Source organism: Colossoma macropomum, unplaced genomic scaffold, assembly GCF_904425465.1.
Source record: "Colossoma macropomum unplaced genomic scaffold, Colossoma_macropomum, whole genome shotgun sequence".
In the NCBI taxonomy this organism is placed as follows: domain Eukaryota; kingdom Metazoa; phylum Chordata; class Actinopteri; order Characiformes; family Serrasalmidae; genus Colossoma; species Colossoma macropomum.
This window is the reverse complement of record NW_023494809.1, coordinates 17,069,836-17,092,151: the sequence shown is the minus strand read 5'-3', so window position 1 is coordinate 17,092,151 and position 22,316 is coordinate 17,069,836. Positions and strand designations below refer to the sequence as shown.

Below are 22,316 nucleotides of genomic sequence, written 5' to 3'. Positions count from 1 at the left end.
GTGTGGAGTTTGCCTGTTCTCCCCGTCTCTGCGTGGGTTTTCTCCGGGTACTCCGGTTTCCTCCCACAGTCCAAAGACATGCAGTCAGGCTGATTGGACGTGCTAAATTGCCCCTAGGTGTGAGTGAGTGTGTGAATGTGTATGTCTGTCTGTCTGCCCTGCGATGGACTGGCGACCTGTCCAGGGTGTATCCTGCCTTCCGCCCAATGACAGCTGGGATAGGCTCCAGCACCCCACCGCGACCCAGAAGGATCTTCTAAGCTGCTTATCCTCCTGGGTCGGAGGGAGGGGTGCCAGCGGTCATTGGGCGGAATGCAGGAAACACCCTGGATATGCTGACAGTCCATCGCAGGGCAGTGATGAAGACTGCAGATGCATACTGAATTAAAATCACTTAAACATGGCTTCTGACAGTCTTTTCTCAGTGTGATGAGAGATCTTCAGAAAAATGAAAAGATCAACTAAATTAACCAGTGTCTTCAAAAAATGTACTCCGAATGAATTCATATATTGTAAAGAAAATTCTAATTCAACAAACAATAAAAGCTTAAAATGTACTAATTGAACCCTCACATTTGAGACAGTACGCCAAACTGGTGTTTTACCATAGAACAGTAATGGCAGTAGTCAAAGTTGCACAGCACAGCATTTTCTGGCTGTAGCCGTCCCTGCCATTGTTTCTGCTTTACATTCCTATTAACTGCCAGAGGGTCGCAGAAAACTGACCTTGTCCAGTTTCTGAAGTCCCTCCCCTCAGAAAGAGCCATGCTATTGCACCCTAAAGCAAAACTGAGCCGTGTCCCTTTCCTCCTGTTCAATCTAAAGACAAACAAGCCCACAGTGGCTCTACCTACACATACTGTTCACGGTCCACAATACATACTGGTTAAAACAAATTAAAGCCTCCATTCGTTTAGAGCTGTAGCTCCTTGAAAGTGACCTTGTAGTGCATTAACTACACTGGATGCCCTCAGGATAACACTTTCCGTAGAGTAGCTCAATTACTTATTGAGTCTGCCTTTTAAATTTACATTGATTACACAATCCATGCGTTCAGAGACAGAGAGAGCGAGACAGAGAAGGATGAAGAACTCAGCCTGTGGGGTAGGTGACAAAGTTTGTTAACATTGTTTGTCTCTGACTTGTGTTGAAAAGACACGCAGACAAACATATACTGGTTAAAAATGTATGTGCATGCTGCCTCTAAGCACGCCTGAGGTCAGTTATATTAGGCCTTGAACTAGAGCTGCACTGCACATCACATAACAACTCTACATGTATTTAACTTATACACTGCCCACCAACAGTTGGTGGGGGACCTTTAGCTCTTCAAAATTGCTTTTAACACAAATGGGCATGTTTTCATTGTTGATGTGCAATAGTGTACCAAATTACAAGGGGGATTTGACCCAAAAGTAATTTACAGTGGTTTGATATAAAATGCTGTATTCCAGAGAAACTTACCAAGTCAGAAGTGATTTCCTTAAACTGGTGGAGGTAGAAAACAAGGTTTACTTATTCTAAAAAATGAACGTATACATCTGATTTTTTAATATTTAATGTTAATGGTAAAATTGTGAATTGTAAAATTCTGAATTGTTGAAAAGTTGTCTTTGGGCACTGTTTTACCTCACAACACCCTGCATGTACCCCTCCACCATCAAGATGTTTTTAAGATGACTTTTTATGGCAAAAACCTTCTCAAAAAATTGGAAAACAATGTTTCAGATATCAGATGGCATATTCACAACAATTTCATATAGTAACTTTCTGTGAGTGAGTTTTTAGAGGCATGTATGTTTAGAAGTTTGCTTTTTTAGTTGTTCACTGGAGATCCAAGGCTAATGTAGCTAACAAGTAATAAAAACTCATAGCCCACTAATTAGCATCGTACTAACTGCATGACTAAATCATCACACACTTGCCTCAAACCGTGTGGAGTTGTTCAATAATCTCAGATAGAGTTGATTAGGTGGTTTCTGATACTGCTGATTGAGTGGATTTGGGGTAAAGGGCAAAACCATGTTGATGTGATTTTTCTCTGAACTATCACTAAACTTACCTGGCTAACTGAGTAATCCAGCTCTCAGAATGTACTGAATGAGCAAATGAGGCACTCACCTGTGTGCGAGATGAGTGGATGCTCGGTTTTTTGGCAGGGCGACTCTGGAGCCCCTGTGCCCGCCCCACAGGTCACCGCTGTGGGCAGCAGCAGCAGGAGGAGCAGGCGGTGGGCCGGGGGCGGAGCCATGAGCCTCCGCTGGACTCAGCACACTACTGACGGGGCCAGGGAGAGAAAGCGGGGCGCTGGGCATTAGCCACCAACAGCTACAAGGAGAGAGAGCAAAGCCAATTTGATGTTTAGGTCTCAAATGCAAAATGTTGATAGTTCTCAAACTGAACTAAGGGGTGTTCAGACAGCAACCCCCCAGGGGGCAGGGCGGGCTTATTGGGGGGTGTGTTAACACATTTGATTGACAAGTAGAAACCGATAAATAATTAAACAAGGGGTGAAATTTGTGTACACCCCCCACCTCCCCCCGCCCCCCAATTGCAGACCAATACCAACCCATGACCTAATATCTCCTATCTAATTTTTTTTTCAAGCAAAATATCAAAACATAACAAGCTCATTTATATTTTTGGTACAATCAATTAATTTTATAACAGTTTTACTCTATCATGGCAGTTTGTATATAAGTTTGTGTTACAAAAATCCCAGGTCGCTGGCAAAAGAAGATAGACAAACACTCATTTAAGGGTTTATGTAGGACACAAAAATATAAAATACACATGAAAACTGGACAGAAAAAAAAGACGCAAAACAGGGCTAATCAGATTGAGACAGAGCAGCTGTCTGGGCCTTCACTCCAACCCCCTGACCCCTGCTCTCTTCACAATGACCCTTTGACCCCAGGCCTATGAATCAGTGGACAGGTCTGCAGCTTTATCCCCATAACACACATACCATCACACAGACACTGAAACAGCATATGCTCACTCTTCAAAGATGCAACAAGAAGTTTCCCATAGCTGAACTGCAAATTAACTGATCGTTGTCATCTTATTCAGGCTTATATTTCAGTAAAGCAGCCTTGCTGTGAAAGCTACAGATCATGGGAGATGATCACTATGATGAAATCTGCTCTGAATGAACGAAAATCAAATGATGGTATCATTTCAGCTGGAGAAGGGAATGGAAACGATCATTTTAGCTTCTGCTGCTGCAAGGAAATCACAGCGATGCCTGACTAGTGGGTGAATCGATTCGTTTGAAGCAATTCTTTTCAATCAGCTGGTTGGACTGATTCACAATCTACCCTTTGGTGTTTAGATCTGTATTATATATTCTAAAACTGCTTTTAACATTTTAAAATCTTTACATACTGGGGACCGTTTCTTTGAACTGGCTCACATTTGATTAATTGGAAAGAACAGCTGAAAAGAATCAGTTCAGTAAACAATCAAACTCTCTAATGAATCATCAGAAACATCGTGCTTCCAACTTCAAGGCCTTCTTTCAATTGTACACTTACTGGCCATTTTATCAGTAACCTCTCTTGTAACTCCTCCTTACTGGTGTACAAATAGCGACTGTAGCTGTGTCGATGCGCAGTTTGTGTTAGCCATCCTCTAGCCCAGTGGTCAGAGTTTAGTTCCAACCTGCATCTACAACATGCTGAACCCTTTTTATCTAGCAGTAATACATCTAATCCAGCTCATCAAGGATTTAATTATCTGGAGTAGGTGTAACAGATTGTGGTTGCATCTAGACTCTGCTGGAAGGTAGACATCTAGAGCAGGGTTGGTGGTCACTGCTCTCACCCTCCAGCAACGGTCAGTTTCTGATCACAGATAGCTGGATATTCCTGGGCGGTGGACCACTCTCAGCCTTGAAGTGACACTAGCCAGGAGAATAACTGAAATGTTGCAAACAATTATGCAAACTAGGCTGCTCTGTACAAGAGAATACGACTCTCTACGACTAGTTCATTCATGGACCATACACTGTACATGCCTGTCACTGTTGATATCCCTCTGAGATAAAACATGAAAGAGTTTGATGTAGTGTGTAGTATGCAGTATACAGTGTTAATGTTTCAAAATGTACTGTACAGTCCATATATGGAAACTAAGCTGCAAACAACACTTCTACATTTACAGTACTTGGCCAAAAGGGTGCAAACACCTGATCTTAACACCTATATGAGCTTACTGGACATCCCATTCCAAAACATTGGCATTAATATGGAGTTGGCCTCCTTTGTGTGGCTACAAGGCTCCCCTTTGTGGCTTTAACAGCCTCCACTCTTCTGCGAAGGCTTTTCATAACATTTCCGAGTGTGTCTGTGGAAATTTGTGACCATTCCATCAAAAGAGCATTTGTGAGGTCAGACACCGATATTGGACGAGAAGGCCTGGCCCAGAATCAGTATTCCAATTCATGCCAAAGGTGTTCTGCTAGGTTGAGTCTACTGGAGTTCTACCACATCAAACTCGTCAATGTATTTATGTAGCTTGCTTTGTGCACAGGGGCACAGTCATGCTGGAACAGGATGGGGCCTCAGCCAAACTGTTGCCAAAAAGTTGAAAGCATATAATTGTCTAAAATATCTTTGCATGCTGCTTTGCATGCAAACTCTGAAAAACAGCCCTGGAGCATTATCCCTCTTCCACCAAACTTTACTGTTGGCACTACGCATTTCAATAAGTTCTCCAGGCATCTGCCAAACCCACATTCATTCATCAGACTGCCAATTAGTAAAGCTGATTCATCACTCCAGAGGACATATTTCCACTGCTCCAGTGGTGGTGTGCTTTACATCACTAGTAGGGCCGAAATTTCATAAATTGACTTGTGGCAAAGGAGGCATTCTAAGAGGCAAAGGAAACAGTTCCACATTAAAAGTCACTGAACTCATCAGTATGACCCATTCTACTGTTAATGTTTGTCTATAGAGGTTGCATGGCTATGTGCTTGATTTTATACACCTGTTTGCAATAAGTGTGGTTTAAACACCTGAATTCAATCATCAGGAGGGGTGTCCACATACTTTTGGCCATACAGCGTTTCTGCCAATTTGCCCACTGCAGTTTAGCCCCACCCAGTAATGCTGAAGTTATATGGGGTGTTGGGCTTAGACTGCTTTTTGAGTGCAGCATGATGCAGGGCAGCCAATCAAAGTTCATTTACGTTTATCAGTCTTAATGCCACAATAACCAAAATTCTTATTCTAAGGGACAAAGAAAGGTTGGAAGCTGGTCATGTAAAAATTAATTATGACTGGCACATAAAACACAGCTAAGGTCTGAGGGACACAATGAGACCGAATTCCCGAAGTAAGAATTTTGAATAAAATTGGTTAGCAGACCAGGCTTTACAAAAGAAGGCAGGAACATGTTAAATGTTGTATTTGTATAGTGGTGGTCCTATGGTGGTCCCAATCTATTGATTGTAGTCCAGGTGAGTTGATAAACTGTGCAGCAACAGATGAGCTACAGTCCGTAACTGTAAACCTACTATAAACTACATGGTTGTTGTTTCCGATAAAGTGGCCAATGAGCGTAGCTACAAGGTAGGTGTTTCTAATAAAGTGGCCACTCTGTGTACATCTGTTCCCCTAAAATACAAACAACTTTGATTTATTTCCTTCATGTGTTCCTGTCCTAAATAGAAAGGCCTCTCTTGACATGAGGTCAAAGAGCTGGGAGGGGAACATGCAGTGCTATCTGTCTATGTTAATGTAAAGCATCTGTGCTGTGGGGTTGCCAAATCCTGTCAGTCAAAAATCCCACCAGCTCTCTATTCATCAGAAATGTCTCATCCATATATGACAGCTCAGAAAAACCGATGCAGTCACACAGTGCAGCACAGCTTAAATCAATTACTTCAAAGGGGAATTCCACTGATTTTTTAAAATTTCTACATATATGAAAAGTTGTGATTCTTTCAGAGTGGTTTGATTTGAAATGGTTCAATGTAGAAAAACTTACTACTACTGAAGACTCTTTATAGTGGTGGTGAGGGGAACCAGAGGTCACGCTGTCTGAAATATAGCCATTTATTTGCTATCCAAACCACCAGTGAACCATATGTGAGTCTAATGTTGATGGTAAAATAGTGATGAATTTGAATTTTTTTTCCATTTTGCCTCACAACTATTTCGCCCCTGCATGCACCTCACCACCATAAATGGATTTTAAAAATGTGTTTTATGCCAAACCATTCTCAAATCTATCAAAAAACAATGTCTCAGACATCAGGCAGTGTATTCATAGCCATTTCATGAAATAACTTTCTGTGATGGAGCTTTTAGAATTGGGCGTCTTGTTCCTATCACCACCACTGTGAACAATTCTGACTTGGTAAGTTTTCCTAGAATGAAGCATTTGACACCAAACCACCCTGAATGACTTTGTTTACATTTTCATGATTGAATTTTGCAGAAATTTTGGGGGGAAAAAATGGTGGAATTCCCCTGGTGGCAGTCTGGCATTTGGGGTCTATAGTTAGTGTAGGCTTTACATTCCTGTAGGCTCAGCACATGTGCAGTGGTCTATCAGCACAACCTCTACAGGCCACCATGTTATTAACTCCTTAAACTCAGAAGGTCAATATAAGGGTCTGCACCTCAATTAGTTAATCAAAGCTGAAACATGACACGTGCCTACACAGGCATTCCAAAGACATACATTTGACCACTTTATGGACAGATACAAGGACAGCGTGAATGCAATGCGTATTTTCATTTCCCGCTCCTAAGCAAACCCACGCAGTGCTGCTTTGAAATGGGGCTACTTGGAATCTAACTTTGAAAAAAGAGAGAAATGTCAGTTTCTCTGCCATGAATGTTTCTGATAAGGCTAGTGGTGTAAAAAAGGCCTTAAAATGACATTTGATATAGAAAACTGTCAAACCTAGCAAGCACTGTTTTGAAAGGGCCTATGTCCTACATTTTTCTCGTGTTTAAGGTCTTTTCATGACATTTGTGTGGGTTTATGTACCAAAAACAGCTACTATTCTTTTTTTTTAATCTCTCTTTATTCCTCAGAACTAAACAGGCTGTTTTCTGTTACGGTGCCTTTAAGGCTATATGCAAATGACCTCTGTTCTGTCTGGCTCCATTGTATTCTGCCTTATTCCATAAAGCAGTCTAAGCTGAAACCCTCCTTTAAACTTCAGTGTGAATGGATGGGGCTAAATTTTTGTAAGCTAAATAGGCAGATATATGTAAATACTGATTTTCATGACATCACAAAAACTATAATTTAAAGGGCCCATATCCTACATCTTTCTTGTTCTGTATATTTTTCCCTTAAGATGCAGTTGACCCCTTTGCGTGACATTATGTACCAGAATTGTTCGTAATTCATTTTTACATGATCATTTTTAAAGGTTGGTCTTGTTACTGTGCCATTAAGAGTGATCTATGTAAATGAGCTCTGTTCTGATTGGCTGTCCTATATTGTACCCTCATTCAAAAGGCACTCAGAGCTGAAACTTCATTATGACTGAGCAGGGCCAAACAGCCGTAGGCTGAATAGGCAGCCGTATGTAAATGAGTTGGTTCTTGTAACATCACAGAAATACAAAACAGGCTGTTTTTGCAGCACATTTTCCATATGTGTACTATATAAACTGATCAGTAAATAGTACATATCAAAACTTTAATAATGTTACATATTACTTCAAACTCTTATATTGCAAAAAAGCGTGGAAAATTCGATTTTCCATGATATGGGCCCTTTAAAACAGGCTGTTTTTTCGGCCTAGCTTCTATATATGGACTCTCTGAACTGGGTACAAAGGGGTACATTTTAAAGCTTTAACAATGTTTATATACAACATCAAACTCTTATTGAAAAAGAGTGAGGAAAATTCAGGTTTCCATTATATGAGCCCTTTAAACACCTAAGTTTACTTCAAAATCAATAACATTCAGAGACTTATAGGCGGCTCTCCATCTGTGAGAGAGCATGTATACTTGTTGTTAGTGAGCTTTCAAAGCAATTCATTTGTGGTCTGTTTAATTTCACTGATTCTTCAAACTTTCTTCATTTAAATACATCAGTCTTAAAGGTGCAGTAACAAAAGCAGTCTAAAGGATAGAGGCTGGGAAACAGTCACGTAAAAATGAATTATGTCTGTTTTTGCCACACATATGTGACAAAAGGGGAAAAAAATAAAATACAAGCAAAATGTAGGATTTGGGCTCTTTAAGTGAAAGGGGAATTCCATCGATTTTTCCAAATTTCTACAAAACGTAAGATGTAAACAAAGTCTTTCAGAAGTTTTTACTGTGAAATGCTGCATTCTGGAGAAACTTGTTCCCTCTAAAAGCTGCATCACAGAAAGTTATTATATGAAATGGTTATGAAAACACTGCCTGATGTCTGAGGCATTGTTTTGTAATAGTTTTAAGAAGACTAAAAACATAAAAACCCTTAAAACACATTTTTAAAAACACATTTATAGCAGAAGGGTACATGCTGGATGCTTTAAGACAAAACAGCCTCCAAAGAAAACATACTTTTTTCAGATTTTCTACTCTTTCACCATCATCAATGTGTTGGGTCACTGGTGGAACAAAGCCACTGTGACTCCTTGTTCCTATCACCACCACTTTGAAGAAATCTGAGCCAGTGAGTTTATGGATACTGTCACCAGATTGTAACATGTAACCACATGTTTTTTATTTGCGATTAACTGCACAAAATAATGCAACTAATCACGATTAGTTATTTTGATCGTTTGACAGCCCCAAATACAGTACAGTGTATATTCAGCTATTTCATAAATGGGCTGACTCAAGAACCCTGCTTTAGGTCTACAACACAGTAATAATCATTTCCAGCTTTAGATCATGAGTGAGAGCAGAACCCGCTGAGAATAACTGCGCAAACAGCCACACCTATCTGATTCAAACTCATTTCTGATGACCTGTACTGAATACATGGCTGTGAGTGACCTTAAACAGATGCTGAGTGATTACAGTCATTATAAAGTGTCTACGCTGCACATGGCTTTATTTTCATTCATTATCTTCTGCTCAAACATACAATTATACACCTCAAAGAGGAACAGCGTGAGGTCAGAGACGATTCATCTGAGAGGTTCACCAACAGCTTTTCTCTCAATTTTAGATTCACTTTAACATTTCATTGTTTGAAGAGCACATTATTTATTTATTTATTACTTTTCTATTTTACACATTTTTCTTTGATATCATTTTTATTAGCATTATTAATTCACATTATTTACTATTAATTATTAACATTATAAATAGAATTTTATATTGTTTTATTTCCTATTCTGTTCAATGTGTTTCTTCTCTGTTGTTCTCATGATCTTTGAAAACTGTATTTTAATGCATGAAAGGCAGTACATAAATGTATTATTATTATTATTATTACTAGAATTTTGTAAACGTAAATGATGTTAAAGGGCCCATATTCTGTATTTTTCTTGTATTAGAAAAATAGTTAGTTTTAGTTTTTTTTGATCTACTTACAATATTTATGTGTTTTTTCTGCACCAACAACTGTAACAATTCATTTTCCAATGACCATTTTCTAACCTCTCTTTATCGCTTATAATTAAACAGGCTGTTTTTATTACTGTGCCTTTAAGACTCATATATGTAAATAAGTTCTGTTCTGACTGCCTGTATTGTGCCTTGTTCAGAAAGTAGCCTGGGCTGAAACACTTCTTATAGCTTTAGTGTAAATGGGTGAAACTAAACTGCTGCAGGCTGAAAGGGTGGATATGTGTAAACACTCTGTTTTTTATGCCGTCACCAAAACAAATTGCATCAATTCAGAATAGGCTGTTCTGACATTCAGTTTCCATATATGGACTGGGGAGTGTTATGTTTGTAAACGTTACAATGTTTACATACAACGGCAAACTATAATATTTCAAAAAAGTCTGGAAAATTCAGTTTGCATGATATGGGCCTTGTAAAATTAGAATAACTTTTAAAGAAAGTGTTCAAAATTATGGTCATTTTATCATCTCAACAATCACTTTTGTGCCACAGTGGTTGGAAAGGTGGGTTTCGAATGCTATAATGTTATTTTGCAATAATTTGTTGTGAATTTTAGTGACTTTTCTGGCTGGTTCACTGTGGATTTCCCATGTAGGCTCAGGTTGCTTTGGTGGACTTTAATGTCACATCTGAGTTGTGTTCTCGTCTGTGTTTGTACAGGTGGGTTTCTACTGAAGAGTTCAAACACACTTGAGTTAAACTCACACGTACAAAGCTGCATTTTCAGTTCTCAGAGCAGGCTAGTCTAAACACCAGACTTTACACAGCAGCAAAGCCAATATAGGCAGGAAAGAAACTACTGCGCTCTCTTCAAAGCTGCTGTGGAGAATTGCACCAACACGCAGGACCACAAACATCATTCAGCGCTGACCACAATCGATTTCAGTCACCTCCATCTCCACCACTGTTAAAGGGCCCATATTGAGGAAAACTGCAGTAACATGAACACAATGCAGGCATTTTAGGGCAGAAACCAAGCGTCGGCTAAACATTCTGCTCTCAATCATATGCAAAATTTGAAAACTTTGGGTCAAATTCCTCAATTTGTTGATTTTTTAGGTGAAATAAGTTAACACATCCTCTACAGAGAACACACTTAAATAGGGAATTTGTCTACACACTTTAGTGCTGAATGTCCGCTTATTTGCTGAGTTTAACATATTGGAAAAAAATAAGACATAAAATATAAAATGTGCCATACGTTTTGCACAGGACTCATGCACATGTTCTTCCTACTTTATTTTTTCCCCAATATGTTTATTTGAGCAAATAACTAGTCATTGTGTATTAAAATGAGCAGAATTGTGCTCTCTGTAGAGGATGCGTTAACTTATTTTCACTTAGAAAATCAACAAAACGTCATTTGGCCAGGGCACCCAAACTTTTGCATACAACTGTATTTGCTGATATCAATATGATTCGGATATAATCACGCATCCCCACTTATTATGTTATATTAAGTGCAATCAAATCATGTTAAGGCAGCCAGGTTAAAGTGGATCACCACCAATTTTTTTGTTTTTTTGCAGAATTCAGAGGTTGAGATGTAAACAAAATCATTCAGAGTGGTTTGATGTGAAATAGTTCGATGTAGAGAAAAGTCAGATTTGTTCACAGTGGCAGTGATAGGAACCAGAGGTTGCAATCTCTGACACACATATATAACCATTTTGTTTGCTATCCAAAACAATGTCTCAGACATCAGGCAGTGTATTCATTAACATTTCATGTAATAACTTTCTGTGAGGGAGTTTTAAGATTTGGATGTCTGGTTCCTATCACCAACACTGAACAATTCTGTTCTGGTAAGTTCATCTAGAACACAGCATTTCACACCAAACCACTCTGAACGACTTTGTTTACATCTTAACCATTTAATTATACAGAAACTTTGAAAAATCTATAAAATTCCCCTTTTCACTTAAAGGACTTATATCTTACCTTCTGATTGCATTTTGTTTTTTCTTGTCTTTTCATGAAATACATGTAGACAAAACTTATAATTCATTTTTACATGACCACTTTCCAACCTCTCTTTATCCCTTCGAAGTAAACAGGCTGTTTTTCTTACTGTGCCATTAAGACTGATATATGTATAAGGTCTGTCTTCTGATTGGCTGTGCTGCATTGAGCCTTCTTTAGAAAGCAGCCCAGGCTGAACTCCTTCCAACTTCAGTGTGAATGGGCGGAGCTAAATTGTTGTTGAATATGGCCTATGTAAATGCACTGATTTTCATGACATCACAAAAACAATGAATTTAAAACAGGCTGTTTTGTCAGCTAAGTCTATATGTGGACTGTATGGACTGGCAAGTGAACCGTATGTTTTGAAACTTGTTTTGGAATACTAAGTCTTTCCTATTTAAAAAAAAAAAAAAGAAGAAAATTCATTGGTATAGTCCCTTTAACTTTTTTAAGTTAAAAAATATTGCATACATTTTTTTTTTTTTATTTTTACATTGATTTATGGCAAAAACATATCGTTCAGTCCCAGTGCATGCCACAAAGCCTACTTTTGCCCATTTTAATAGATAATAAATTCAAGCCTGGAGTGAAATAGCTCATTTCTGACTGAGCCCCTGACTCCTGTCTGGTTGAGGATGCATTAGGAACATCTGGTCCAAAAACAGGAAAAAACAGGCCATCTAGTTCACACTGCCTCCAGGCATTAGAACACAAAATGCATAATTAAAGAGGCATTTTCCTAAAGCCTCTGCTGGGTTCAATAAGGCTCAGCTGGTGAATCTAGAAATGATAGAGTGAACAATGAGGTGACAGTTGAAAAAGAATTTTGGCTCAGGCCGAACACCTGTAATACTAAATAATGAATTGTGGCGTTAATAACAGACTATTGTTTTCAAGACTGTCAAACCGTCCTGCATTGATCTGAGCAAAAAAAATGCTATTTTAAGGGTTTTTACAGTAGTATTTTGTCCTGGAAAACAAAGCAGTCGGAATGATTCATTTAAAAGGACACTTTTGATTCAAGTTCACAGCTTATTTCTTTTCCAATCTGCTACCATGTATGACAACAAGGCAACTGAAATATTGGAAATGTTGTGTTTTGCAGTCTGTTCACCGATGATAAAGTAAAACAGGAGATACAATTTTGATTCTTATCCAATGGATGCTCTAAAATGTAGGTTAAGAGTAAAAACTTCTATCTTGCTATCTATCACTCTTAAACATAAAGCATGTACACAGCAGGCAAATTCATACTGAAAATAAAAAAGGGTCAAAACAGCACAAACTTATTTATATTACAATTAATGAGTCAGAGTTCAAAACTAGCTGCAGATGTGTGGAATCTTGAGTGGTGAAAACCAATGCAGAATACGAGAGTTCAACAGAAACTTGTCAAGTCAGAATTGTTCATATTGATGGTGATGGGAACCAGATATCTGAAAAGTTTAATGTCTCTAAAAGCTCCCTCACAGATATACACATACATATATACATACATCACAACCCCGGTTCTCATCACCACCACTGAGAGTCAATAGATTTCTCAGCATGGCACCATTTTACATCATGACTTTGTTTACATCTCAACCCTCACATTGTGCAATGTTTAAAATTAGTGGTATTCTCATTTAAGCATTCATCAGATATTGACATGCTATTGTAATAATTCAATAAGATTCAGATCACTCATCTTATTGAATAGTTAATAAATATGATAAATGAATCTGTGCACATAATATAGCAAAAACAGTGCAGTTCCAATACTAGTGCTTGGACCCCTTTCATTGCTCATCATGAAAACAACACAAAATTATAAAATTAACGATGAATGATGATATTGAACTCATATCAGTTTCAGCAAATATTGGTTTAAAAAACAAATTTCGGTGTTAGACAGATGTTTAGATGCGTCCGATATTTCAAACTATTTGTTGATGTATTTATTTTACTTCGGGAGAGTAGAATGTTGAGGTCATGCTGGGGTCGGCACTGGCCTACAATTCCCATAGTGGTGCAAGGTTATAAGATTCTTTTGGAATAAAAAATACAAGGTTTGATCAAAGGTTCAAAAGAGCAAAAACATATATCAAAACTCTAACAAAAACAACACAGTTCTGGTAATAGTGCTTGGATCCCTAATATTGCCCACAATTAAAAAATGTGTTATAAAATCATAAATATTTAAAAGAGGTGAAAAACCAGGTCAAGAAGCATAAGAAAAAAACAAGATACAATATCAAATATCGGCCTGATCTCCTCCCTGTCCATGCTGGCCCTGCTGTAAATCATAAGCGAAAGTGAGTGGCGTCTGTGAGTTGAAAAATCCACTACAGAGAGATTTCTGGCACTGAACAAATAGCTGTGGCAGCAATTTCCCGGGGTGCAGCGTGTACATGTCAGTTGGTAAACATTCACTGTTTTCCTACAGAAAAACACATTTTCCGCTAGCAGCCTTCTTATCCCCCTTATTCATATTTTTTCTCAGTCAGATAGAACCGTTCCCATCTAAAAGCTAATGCTGCGTTACAGGACCGACCGCACGGCTCTAACAGAACGAATGCTGCTACAGACAACATCTGTCAGCAACCAGCTCTTTACATTACGGCCTGTGTGTGGCTGCTTTAGTTTTGTGGTTGATAAGTGAAGGATAAACTCCACACTTTCATTTTGTGATATATGGGCAGGTGGTTTTGGGCACTTTAAAGGGCACATATCACAGAAAACTCAACTTCTTCCTTAGTATTAAAGTTTCAGAAGGTACCATTCTCTCTCCCGTTCACCCAGTCCATGTATATTGAAACTAAGCTGAAAGTAACCAAAACAGCCTGTTTTAAATTGATTGTTCTTGTGACGTCACAAAAACTTACACATTGGCTCCCGAGTGGCACAACCGTCTAAGCGTTGGCCCTATCATCAGGAGATCGCGAGTTCGATCCCTGGTGATGCTACAGCCATCCGTAGCCGGGAGTCCGAGAGGGCACAACTGGCCTCGCTCTCTCTGGGTGGGTGGGATGACTGCCCTTCTCCCCCCCTTCTTCCTACAGCAGTTCAGCCCCACGTACGGTGAAGTTATAAGAAGTGTTTCAACCTGAACTGCTGTTTGAATTAGGCAAAATACAGGACAGCCAGTGAGAACAGAGCTCATTTACATTTATCTTTCTTAGAGGCACAGTAACAATTACAGCCAGCTTCTAAGTGATTCCAATTCTAATACTCATAATAAGCGATAAAGAGAGGTTGGAAAAGAGGTTGAAAATATGTTAACACATCCTGTACAGGGAACATATTTAAATATGACATTTTTTCTGCGCATTTAAGTGCACAATTTCTATTTAATTGTTGAGAGTTGGTCACAATTTCTATTTATCTACTGAGTTTGATATATTGGGGATCATTCAATGGTTTGTTTATTTTTGCATCCTGGTACAGCACAGTTCACCACCACTTAACCAGCAAGGTGCAACTGTGATTTATCGCAATTCCTCTGATGAATAACGTTGCTCTCATCACCTATGAGCTTTGTTGACACCAAGCAATGCAACACCGTCAACCCAAACAACACGAAGCGCGGGCTGGGTGGAGAGGTACACAGAGGGCATTGTAAAGAAAAATAGTACCCAAAGAAAACCTATTTTTTTTAATTTACCACTATTTTACCATTATCAGCGTGACATATAAAACCTTACAAGACACACCTGAGTTCACTGGTCATTTTGGATGGCAGATAAGATGGTGATATCTGTAGTGTAGACATACAAACGTCTGGTTCCTAGTGAACAATTTTGACTCTGTAAATTTCTCTAGAAACGCCCATTTCACACCACACCACTCTGAATGTTGTTTACATCTAAACCAGTGAATGATTAAGTAATTTTGCAAAATCGGTGGAGTTTCCCTTTAACTTCTTTTCACGTATAAAATCAACGTCATTTGACCAGCGTTCAAACTTCTGCATATAACTGTGTAGAATATAAAACATTCATTTCTAATACTAAAAAGTGCATAACTTTACATTTAGTGTGTGACTTTACATTTTGCAAATAAACAAAGTATAAATTTCATTAGACAAAACAAAGTTTCCTTTTGGAGGAATAATTTGCAGCAAAATAAATACAAGAACATAAAGCCTAACATGTCATATCACGATGCTTAGCATATCATAAATCTTTAAATACTCTAATAGCACCGTATTGTGCATCATGATACTGTATCGTTGGGCCTGTATTGAGTCCCACTCCTAATATACTGTACTCTTCCTCAAAGCAGAAATACTTGGTTACATTCATCGAAGATGTATGTGTGATTGGCCTCTTTGCTCCCACATGTCCTTTTTTCTCTGGAGATGAATGGTTTTATACATGGTCTCTGACTAAATAAACGTAATAAACTAAACTAATCTCGCTTGTTGAGAGTCACTTATGAGCAGGATTGATGGAGTGTCTTTGCCTTTGTCTTTGCAGAAGCTGAAGTTGAATTAAATTTGCTGGGGACGAGAGACCACAACTGCAGGCTGGTTGAGAAAACAGCGCTACTTAAAAGCTGACATATTGAGGGTTGTGTTAGGTGGTGTAGCAGGGGTTTAAGGCTGCTAAAGAGTAGCTTTAGGGCCGGCCAGCCACAGCCACAGTCCGATTTAAATCTGGAACAGCGCACCCGGCAATTTCAGCCCGTCACACCCTAACTCTCCCAAAGCTTCCCTGTCCACTGCTTTATTTTTAACTGTCTACTCCTCTCCACAAGCTTCAGGAGATGGAGGGTTGGCTCCCAGGCTCAACAAGCAGACTGACTGACACATAGCAGAAATTCAGCTTTTCTCCACGTTGTTGGCGAAAGCAGAAAGGCACCGGAGTTATTTGGCTTCCGTCTGAAGAAGCAGAACCGCCCAAAACCTTTCTCTCCTCTCTCAAGGTCACTTGACTGTTAGTGCTTTTTCAAATCCAGAGCTACACTCTAAGTGCCTGAAGCTCACCGCCTTTGGATTTAAAGGGCAATTCCACCTAAATTTCAAAATTCCTGAGTAATACAATGGTTGAGATGTAAACAAAGTCATTCAGAGTGCTCTGGTGTGAAATGCTCTGATCTAGAGAAACTTACATAGTCACAATTGTTCACTGTGTTGGTGATAGAAACCAGACATGTGACCTCTTAAAGCTTCCTCACAGAAAGTTATTGCACAAAATGTGTTTGAATATGCTGCTTGATGTGTACAAATAGTTTTGAGAAGATTTTGGCCTTTTAAAATGCAGGCCGGGGTGACATATGCAGGCAAAATAATACTCAAAAAACTTGATTTACATCTACCATCATTACCATTACATATAAAGATTCAGAATACATGTGCAGGTTCGTTGCTAATTTTCAATAGTAAATAAAATGACTATATTTGTGTGTATATTCACAACATTTCCCATCAAACCACTCCAAATGACTCTGTTTACATTTCAACCACTGACTTATGCACACACACAGTTTCCCCTTTAAGCCAAATGGAGTCTAGCTACAACCCTAATGTCGCTAACAAGTAATAGAAGTGTACGTGCTACCAATTAGCATGGCACTAATTGCATGCCTAAATGATCACACTTGCCTCAAAATGTGTGTTGTAATCTGTAACAGGCTTAATTATGTAGTTTCTTTATGACAGACTTTTATCTATAAAACACAGACAAAAGTACATTAGCATAGCTAAAAACAGTAGCAGCCATCTTGAAGCCTGAATTTTGCTTTTACTTTGGTTCATTTTTACAGATAACAGTACATCAGTGTCAGAAACCACATCATCAAGTGTATTAGAGATTACTTAATGGCATGAAACAATTTGAGGCATACGTTGGATGATTTAGGCATGCATTAGCATCATGCTAATCAGTAGCATGTATGGTTCTAATGCTTATTGGCTACATTAGCCAAACTGAGCAAACTTTAGACACCAAACATGTCTTGGCTGATGCAGTACATTTAAGTGGTAAAATTGTAATAGTTTTTTTTTTTTTCAAACCACTCTACGTAGTTCTCTACGCTCTCTTTAATGGACTTAGCATCACCACCAGTGACCGGTGAGTTGTAGTTACTCAGACTATAGAACTTCACTTTCGTATTCAGGCTAGGACTGGCTTCCCAACAGCAGCTTCACTCTGCAGTGTGAGTGGTTCTCCATCTGACCTGAAGGTAAATCACCAGTGTTCACTGCCCAAACAGAGCTGTCTCTAAAGAGTAAAAACTGGACAGGCCCTGAGGCCAAAGGATGAATGCCCTTTTCTCTTACAGCTGCTTTATTTCCTCATGAAAACATCACTGTCAGAGCTGGCCTGTCATACACTGCAGAAGAAAAGAAGGAATAGCAGGCTGTGAAACATGCCCATCAAAAGTTTGGGGATGCCCAGCTTTTCAAAATGTTTTTCATACAAATGTGCATGCCTTGTCAGTTTGCAAGCACTTATCGTACTGAATAAAAAGATCTTGATAAACTGAAAAAACAGCTGAAAAAAGCCCCGCTTTGGGAATAAAGCCAAAGTCCATGCATTCTATCCCCCTGTGATAGTCTGGAACAGAAAACTGTCAAATCATTGCTTACGCAAAATCTGCTTTTCATTCCAAAGAAGACATTTTAGACATTTTTAAGAGTTTGAGGGTGTAAGCTAAATATGCCTAAAGGATTAGCACAGGGTTGCTTTATGCTAACAAATTATTAGCAGGGATTTTTTCCTACTCGATTAAAAAGGAACAGTGAAAATTGAACATTACTAAGAAAATGAAGACATAAAGTAGATATAAACAGAAATAGAAGAAGAAATACAAGTAAGTGGTACATGGGGGAGATCATGCAGTAACATTTTAATGTAGTAAAACAGATTCCAATAGAATGTGTTTTTGGTCATCCTCTTGTAGCAACATCATATGCAATTGTCACAATAATTGGAAAGAGATTTGATATGAAAACTATTTTTGGAACATGAAAGGAACTTTTCTTGATTACTGAATTGCACATATACAGAATTTATTCTTTACTTTATTTCAATCTCTGTTTTATAGCACCATTTTGAAACATATAAACAACCCACAGTGAGAGCTAGCCAGGCTAAAGTACGGCCTCCACACGGTGTGGGTTAGCTTAACACACTGTTAAAACTAAGTGGCGCTTAGTAAACAATAGCCCCTTTTTCCACTGTAGGCTGTACTGTAGCATTTCATTATCCTCTAAATGTATGTCCTCTGAGCTGGAACCAAGCCTGATATGCTGCAAAGCACTTTTAGCCTGCTAAGCTAGTGTTAGCTTAACTAATGATAGCAGGCAGCTCCAAATGCCACAGAACAGGTGCAATTTGGACTTTCTGTCACAGTTTTTATCGTCCGCACTTGTGCCAGTTAGTTGGAACCTGTACTATAGTGTTTTCATTGGATCTAGTGTCTAGCTTGCTAGGCTAACATTAGGTTACGGACCAGGTTTAATTTCACATGTTTGTCCCTCCAACACCAGTCACTCTACTTCAGTCTCTCAGATTTGAGTCATTCCCTGAAAAAATACTGAAACCATTAAAGGTTTCTGCTCATTCCAGGTAGTGTCCAACAGTCAGTAGTGGTGTTTTTGTTTTAGGTTGATGTCACTGTGTGAACGATTCTAATGGTTTAACAGGGGTCCAGGGGCTGACAACAGCTGCATTTATTGGTTTCCTAATGGGATATAAAAGTGTCCTAAGGAAACTAGTGGTCTCTAACCATTAAGCCAATTCCCATTAGAAAGCAAACCCATTGAGTTTTAATCTTAATGGTTTTAATGATCTTTTTTCAGCAGGGTTATCATCTAAACCTGTGTCCATTGTGCTTCAGCTAGCTAAAATTTAGACTGTTCTTTGGTGAACCAAGCTGTTAGCAATCTAGCTAAGCTAATGCTGACCAGTTCTCTTCAGGTCAGGATCAGACATCCTGGTTTTCTGGGGACAGTCCCCATTTTTGGTGGCCTATCCTCGGCTGGAGCTGTCCCCAAAAATGTCCCTGTTTTTCACTGTGAATTAAAAACACACTGGAAAGTCCTAAGAAAGACCTGGCAGCACAGCAGATGGGCAGACATCTCACGCTGTGCTTATTTTAGCCAACAGAGGGTGCTGGCTGCTGCTCCTAACTACTTCTACTGCTTGCATGCCTAGTTTTAGAGAACACTGCTGTATAAAACCAGAGCCAGTTTATGCGGAGCCTGGCCACTTCCTATTTCCCCCGTTATATCAAAAACAGGACTGCAGAACAGCAGAGGGCGCCCATGAGCGAGAATTAATAATTGGAGCTCAACAGCTAAAAATGAAAAGTTAAAATAGTTTCTAATCCCTTACCCAGAACTTTCCTTTAATTTTAGAAAGTAGAGGGATGTATTTCACTAAAAAAGCAAGGAAAATTTACCTATATATTTCCTATTTTCTACAGCCAATGGGTTTTGGGCAGCAGAACGCTTGCATTACTGCTAGTGAGTGCTGATTGGTTGGTCAGCGAGCAGCTCATTGGCTGTTCACGTTCACAGACGTCATGAACGTACATGAGGCATCGTTTTAAACTCCTATAATTCACGTTTAAAAGCACTTAAAACAGCAGCGTTAAAATGTTTTATGCTGTTCTGTGTTCAGGAAATGAAGGTATCCTTTTACATTAAAAATGTTTACGCATTTATAAACTCTGATTTTGCTCAAATGCTCCATCTTAACCCAATAATTTTGGACTCCCTCAGAAGCGTCCTCTAGCGTTTGAGAAACCATATGGTATATGTTGACAGCAGCCGTCTCTGTATCTCCAGAACTGGAGCTAGCCCAGGGGTGTGTTTAGGGTCCAGCTATTGTGCTATAGTCACAAGTCTTTTTTCTGTAGTCACGAGTCTCTTTTTACTGACAAAATATTTAATATGAATATGAATTATGGGCTCATACAACGACTGAATCTTTTGTGGTAAACGTATCCCTGCCTCATCCCTTGTTTATCAGTCGTCCTTCACCATAGTTTATTACAGTACAGAACTTACCATGGTCAGATAAAAAACATATTTTAACAATTGACTGCCAAAAATGGAAATGTCCCTGGTTTTCATTTCAGAAATCTGGTCACCTCATCTCTCCTCTCTCTTAGCAGCACTGTAACCTCAAGCAATTGTTGTTAGATAGATGGTTTGATATTTATTGAGTGGTGGACTGAAAACTGTGCTTTGAATTCACTTATTTTGCATACTGAACATTTTATTTGATTGTTTTGGTTTTGAAATAACACAGGATGAGGTGACATAAACGTGGAACCAAAAAGCAAATAGCTACGCCTCAAAGATCAGTCCATTTCCCCCTTATATAACTTCAAAACAGTTTTTTTAAGATTAGCATATAGCTGTTTTATGCTAGTAAAAACTTTTGCAGAGATTTTTTCCAACCTTACTGAAAAAAAACAGCAAAAAAAAAAAAAACTTCAAAAGAAAGTGAGGTGTCTTTAAACTTTGAACCTCCTCTCCTCTTCCTCTGTGAAGAGGCCAGTGCTGTAACCCACACAGGCAAACAGCAATATCAGTGTTTCTCCACCGTGTTCTAGAGATGATGAAATTTTAGTGCCATATTATGTCCTTCTGTGCAATAATAAACAATTTAAAGAGTCTATTCAATGTGCTTACACCTATAATGCCTTATAAAGCATCTACCACAAGCTACAGGTAACTCTCTCAACTATAATGATTTTTTGTTAAGCACTTGAATAAATCATGTGTTTACAAGAACTTGACTGCTTCACAAACATTTTAATAAAGAAGGCTGTCAATACCTGTATAAGACTCTGCCCTGGGTATTCAAGACAGGTCCTTCCAGCTTCCTTGTTTGAGTTTTCTTGCTCATTGATCTGCCAATATAAACTGTTTTTATGTCATTTGCAGGCAGCTCCATAAGATCTTTCGCTATTAGTCGGGTTCATCTTTTGAGCCCAAACAGCTAAGCTATGGCAGATGAATCAATACGGAGAAGAATCCATGGAGGGATTTTTAAGAAGTTTATTTCTACAGCCTTTCACATTACATGAAAGAAAAGATCCATTTTATGGTTGGAAATGAGAATCTACCCTGAACAGTATGGTGGGAACATTTAGGATAAAGAAGCCCATGACAGATTTCTGTTTAATAATAAGCACAATATTTTTTATTGCCTTTCATCTTCTCTGTAAGTCTGCTGTCATTGCATGAAGGTACAAAACAGCATTTGTAATCATACAGTCATGTTCATACTCTTATTTTCTATTGGGATTTTTTCCTAGCAAGAAAGGTCACTTTGAATCACAGAAAGAGATTCAAACTCTGTGTGATGTGAGGCTTCACACTTTTCTACCTTTTCTAGAAATCTAAAAGATAAGAATAAACAACTTTTATGATTAAACAGGCAAGCAAGCACAATATTGTATGTGTAATATGAAAAACACCACTTGCCCTTTACAGTGTGAACATTTCATGACAAATGGACCAACAGAAATTTTGAAAATCAAAAGTCCAGGTTTTTAAGGTTTTTTTTGTATCTTTCTTGTACTATTAAAAAGTTACATTATGGAAAATAAAAATAAATACAAGGTTTTTATGATTACAGTAAAGATAACAATGATCATTATGCTGAAAGTCTTCTGGGAAATACAGACAGGGTTTCATTTTTATACAAATAACTAACTGCAACTGTTTATTTTTCTTATTATTACTCTTCTTCTTATTATTATTATTATTATTTGCCAGGTGGAAAGAGGGTCTGAAAGATTTGATTCAAGGGGCTCCTCTGATGGCTCCAAAAATATGCCAGCATGTCAGTGACAAAA

The 22,316-nt window shown here is 38.5% G+C and overlaps 1 protein-coding gene across 1 annotated transcript in view; it reads right to left on the bottom strand.

The window, feature by feature from the left end:
* Positions 1-22,316, bottom strand: part of sema5a (sema domain, seven thrombospondin repeats (type 1 and type 1-like), transmembrane domain (TM) and short cytoplasmic domain, (semaphorin) 5A) — a 238,508-nt gene that overhangs the window by 171,054 nt on the left and 45,138 nt on the right. The window contains exon 2 of the mRNA XM_036558268.1: positions 2,122-2,328. Coding sequence (XP_036414161.1) covers positions 2,122-2,251 — 130 coding nt within the window. The 5' untranslated portion in view covers positions 2,252-2,328. The remainder of the gene's footprint in view (positions 1-2,121; positions 2,329-22,316) is intronic.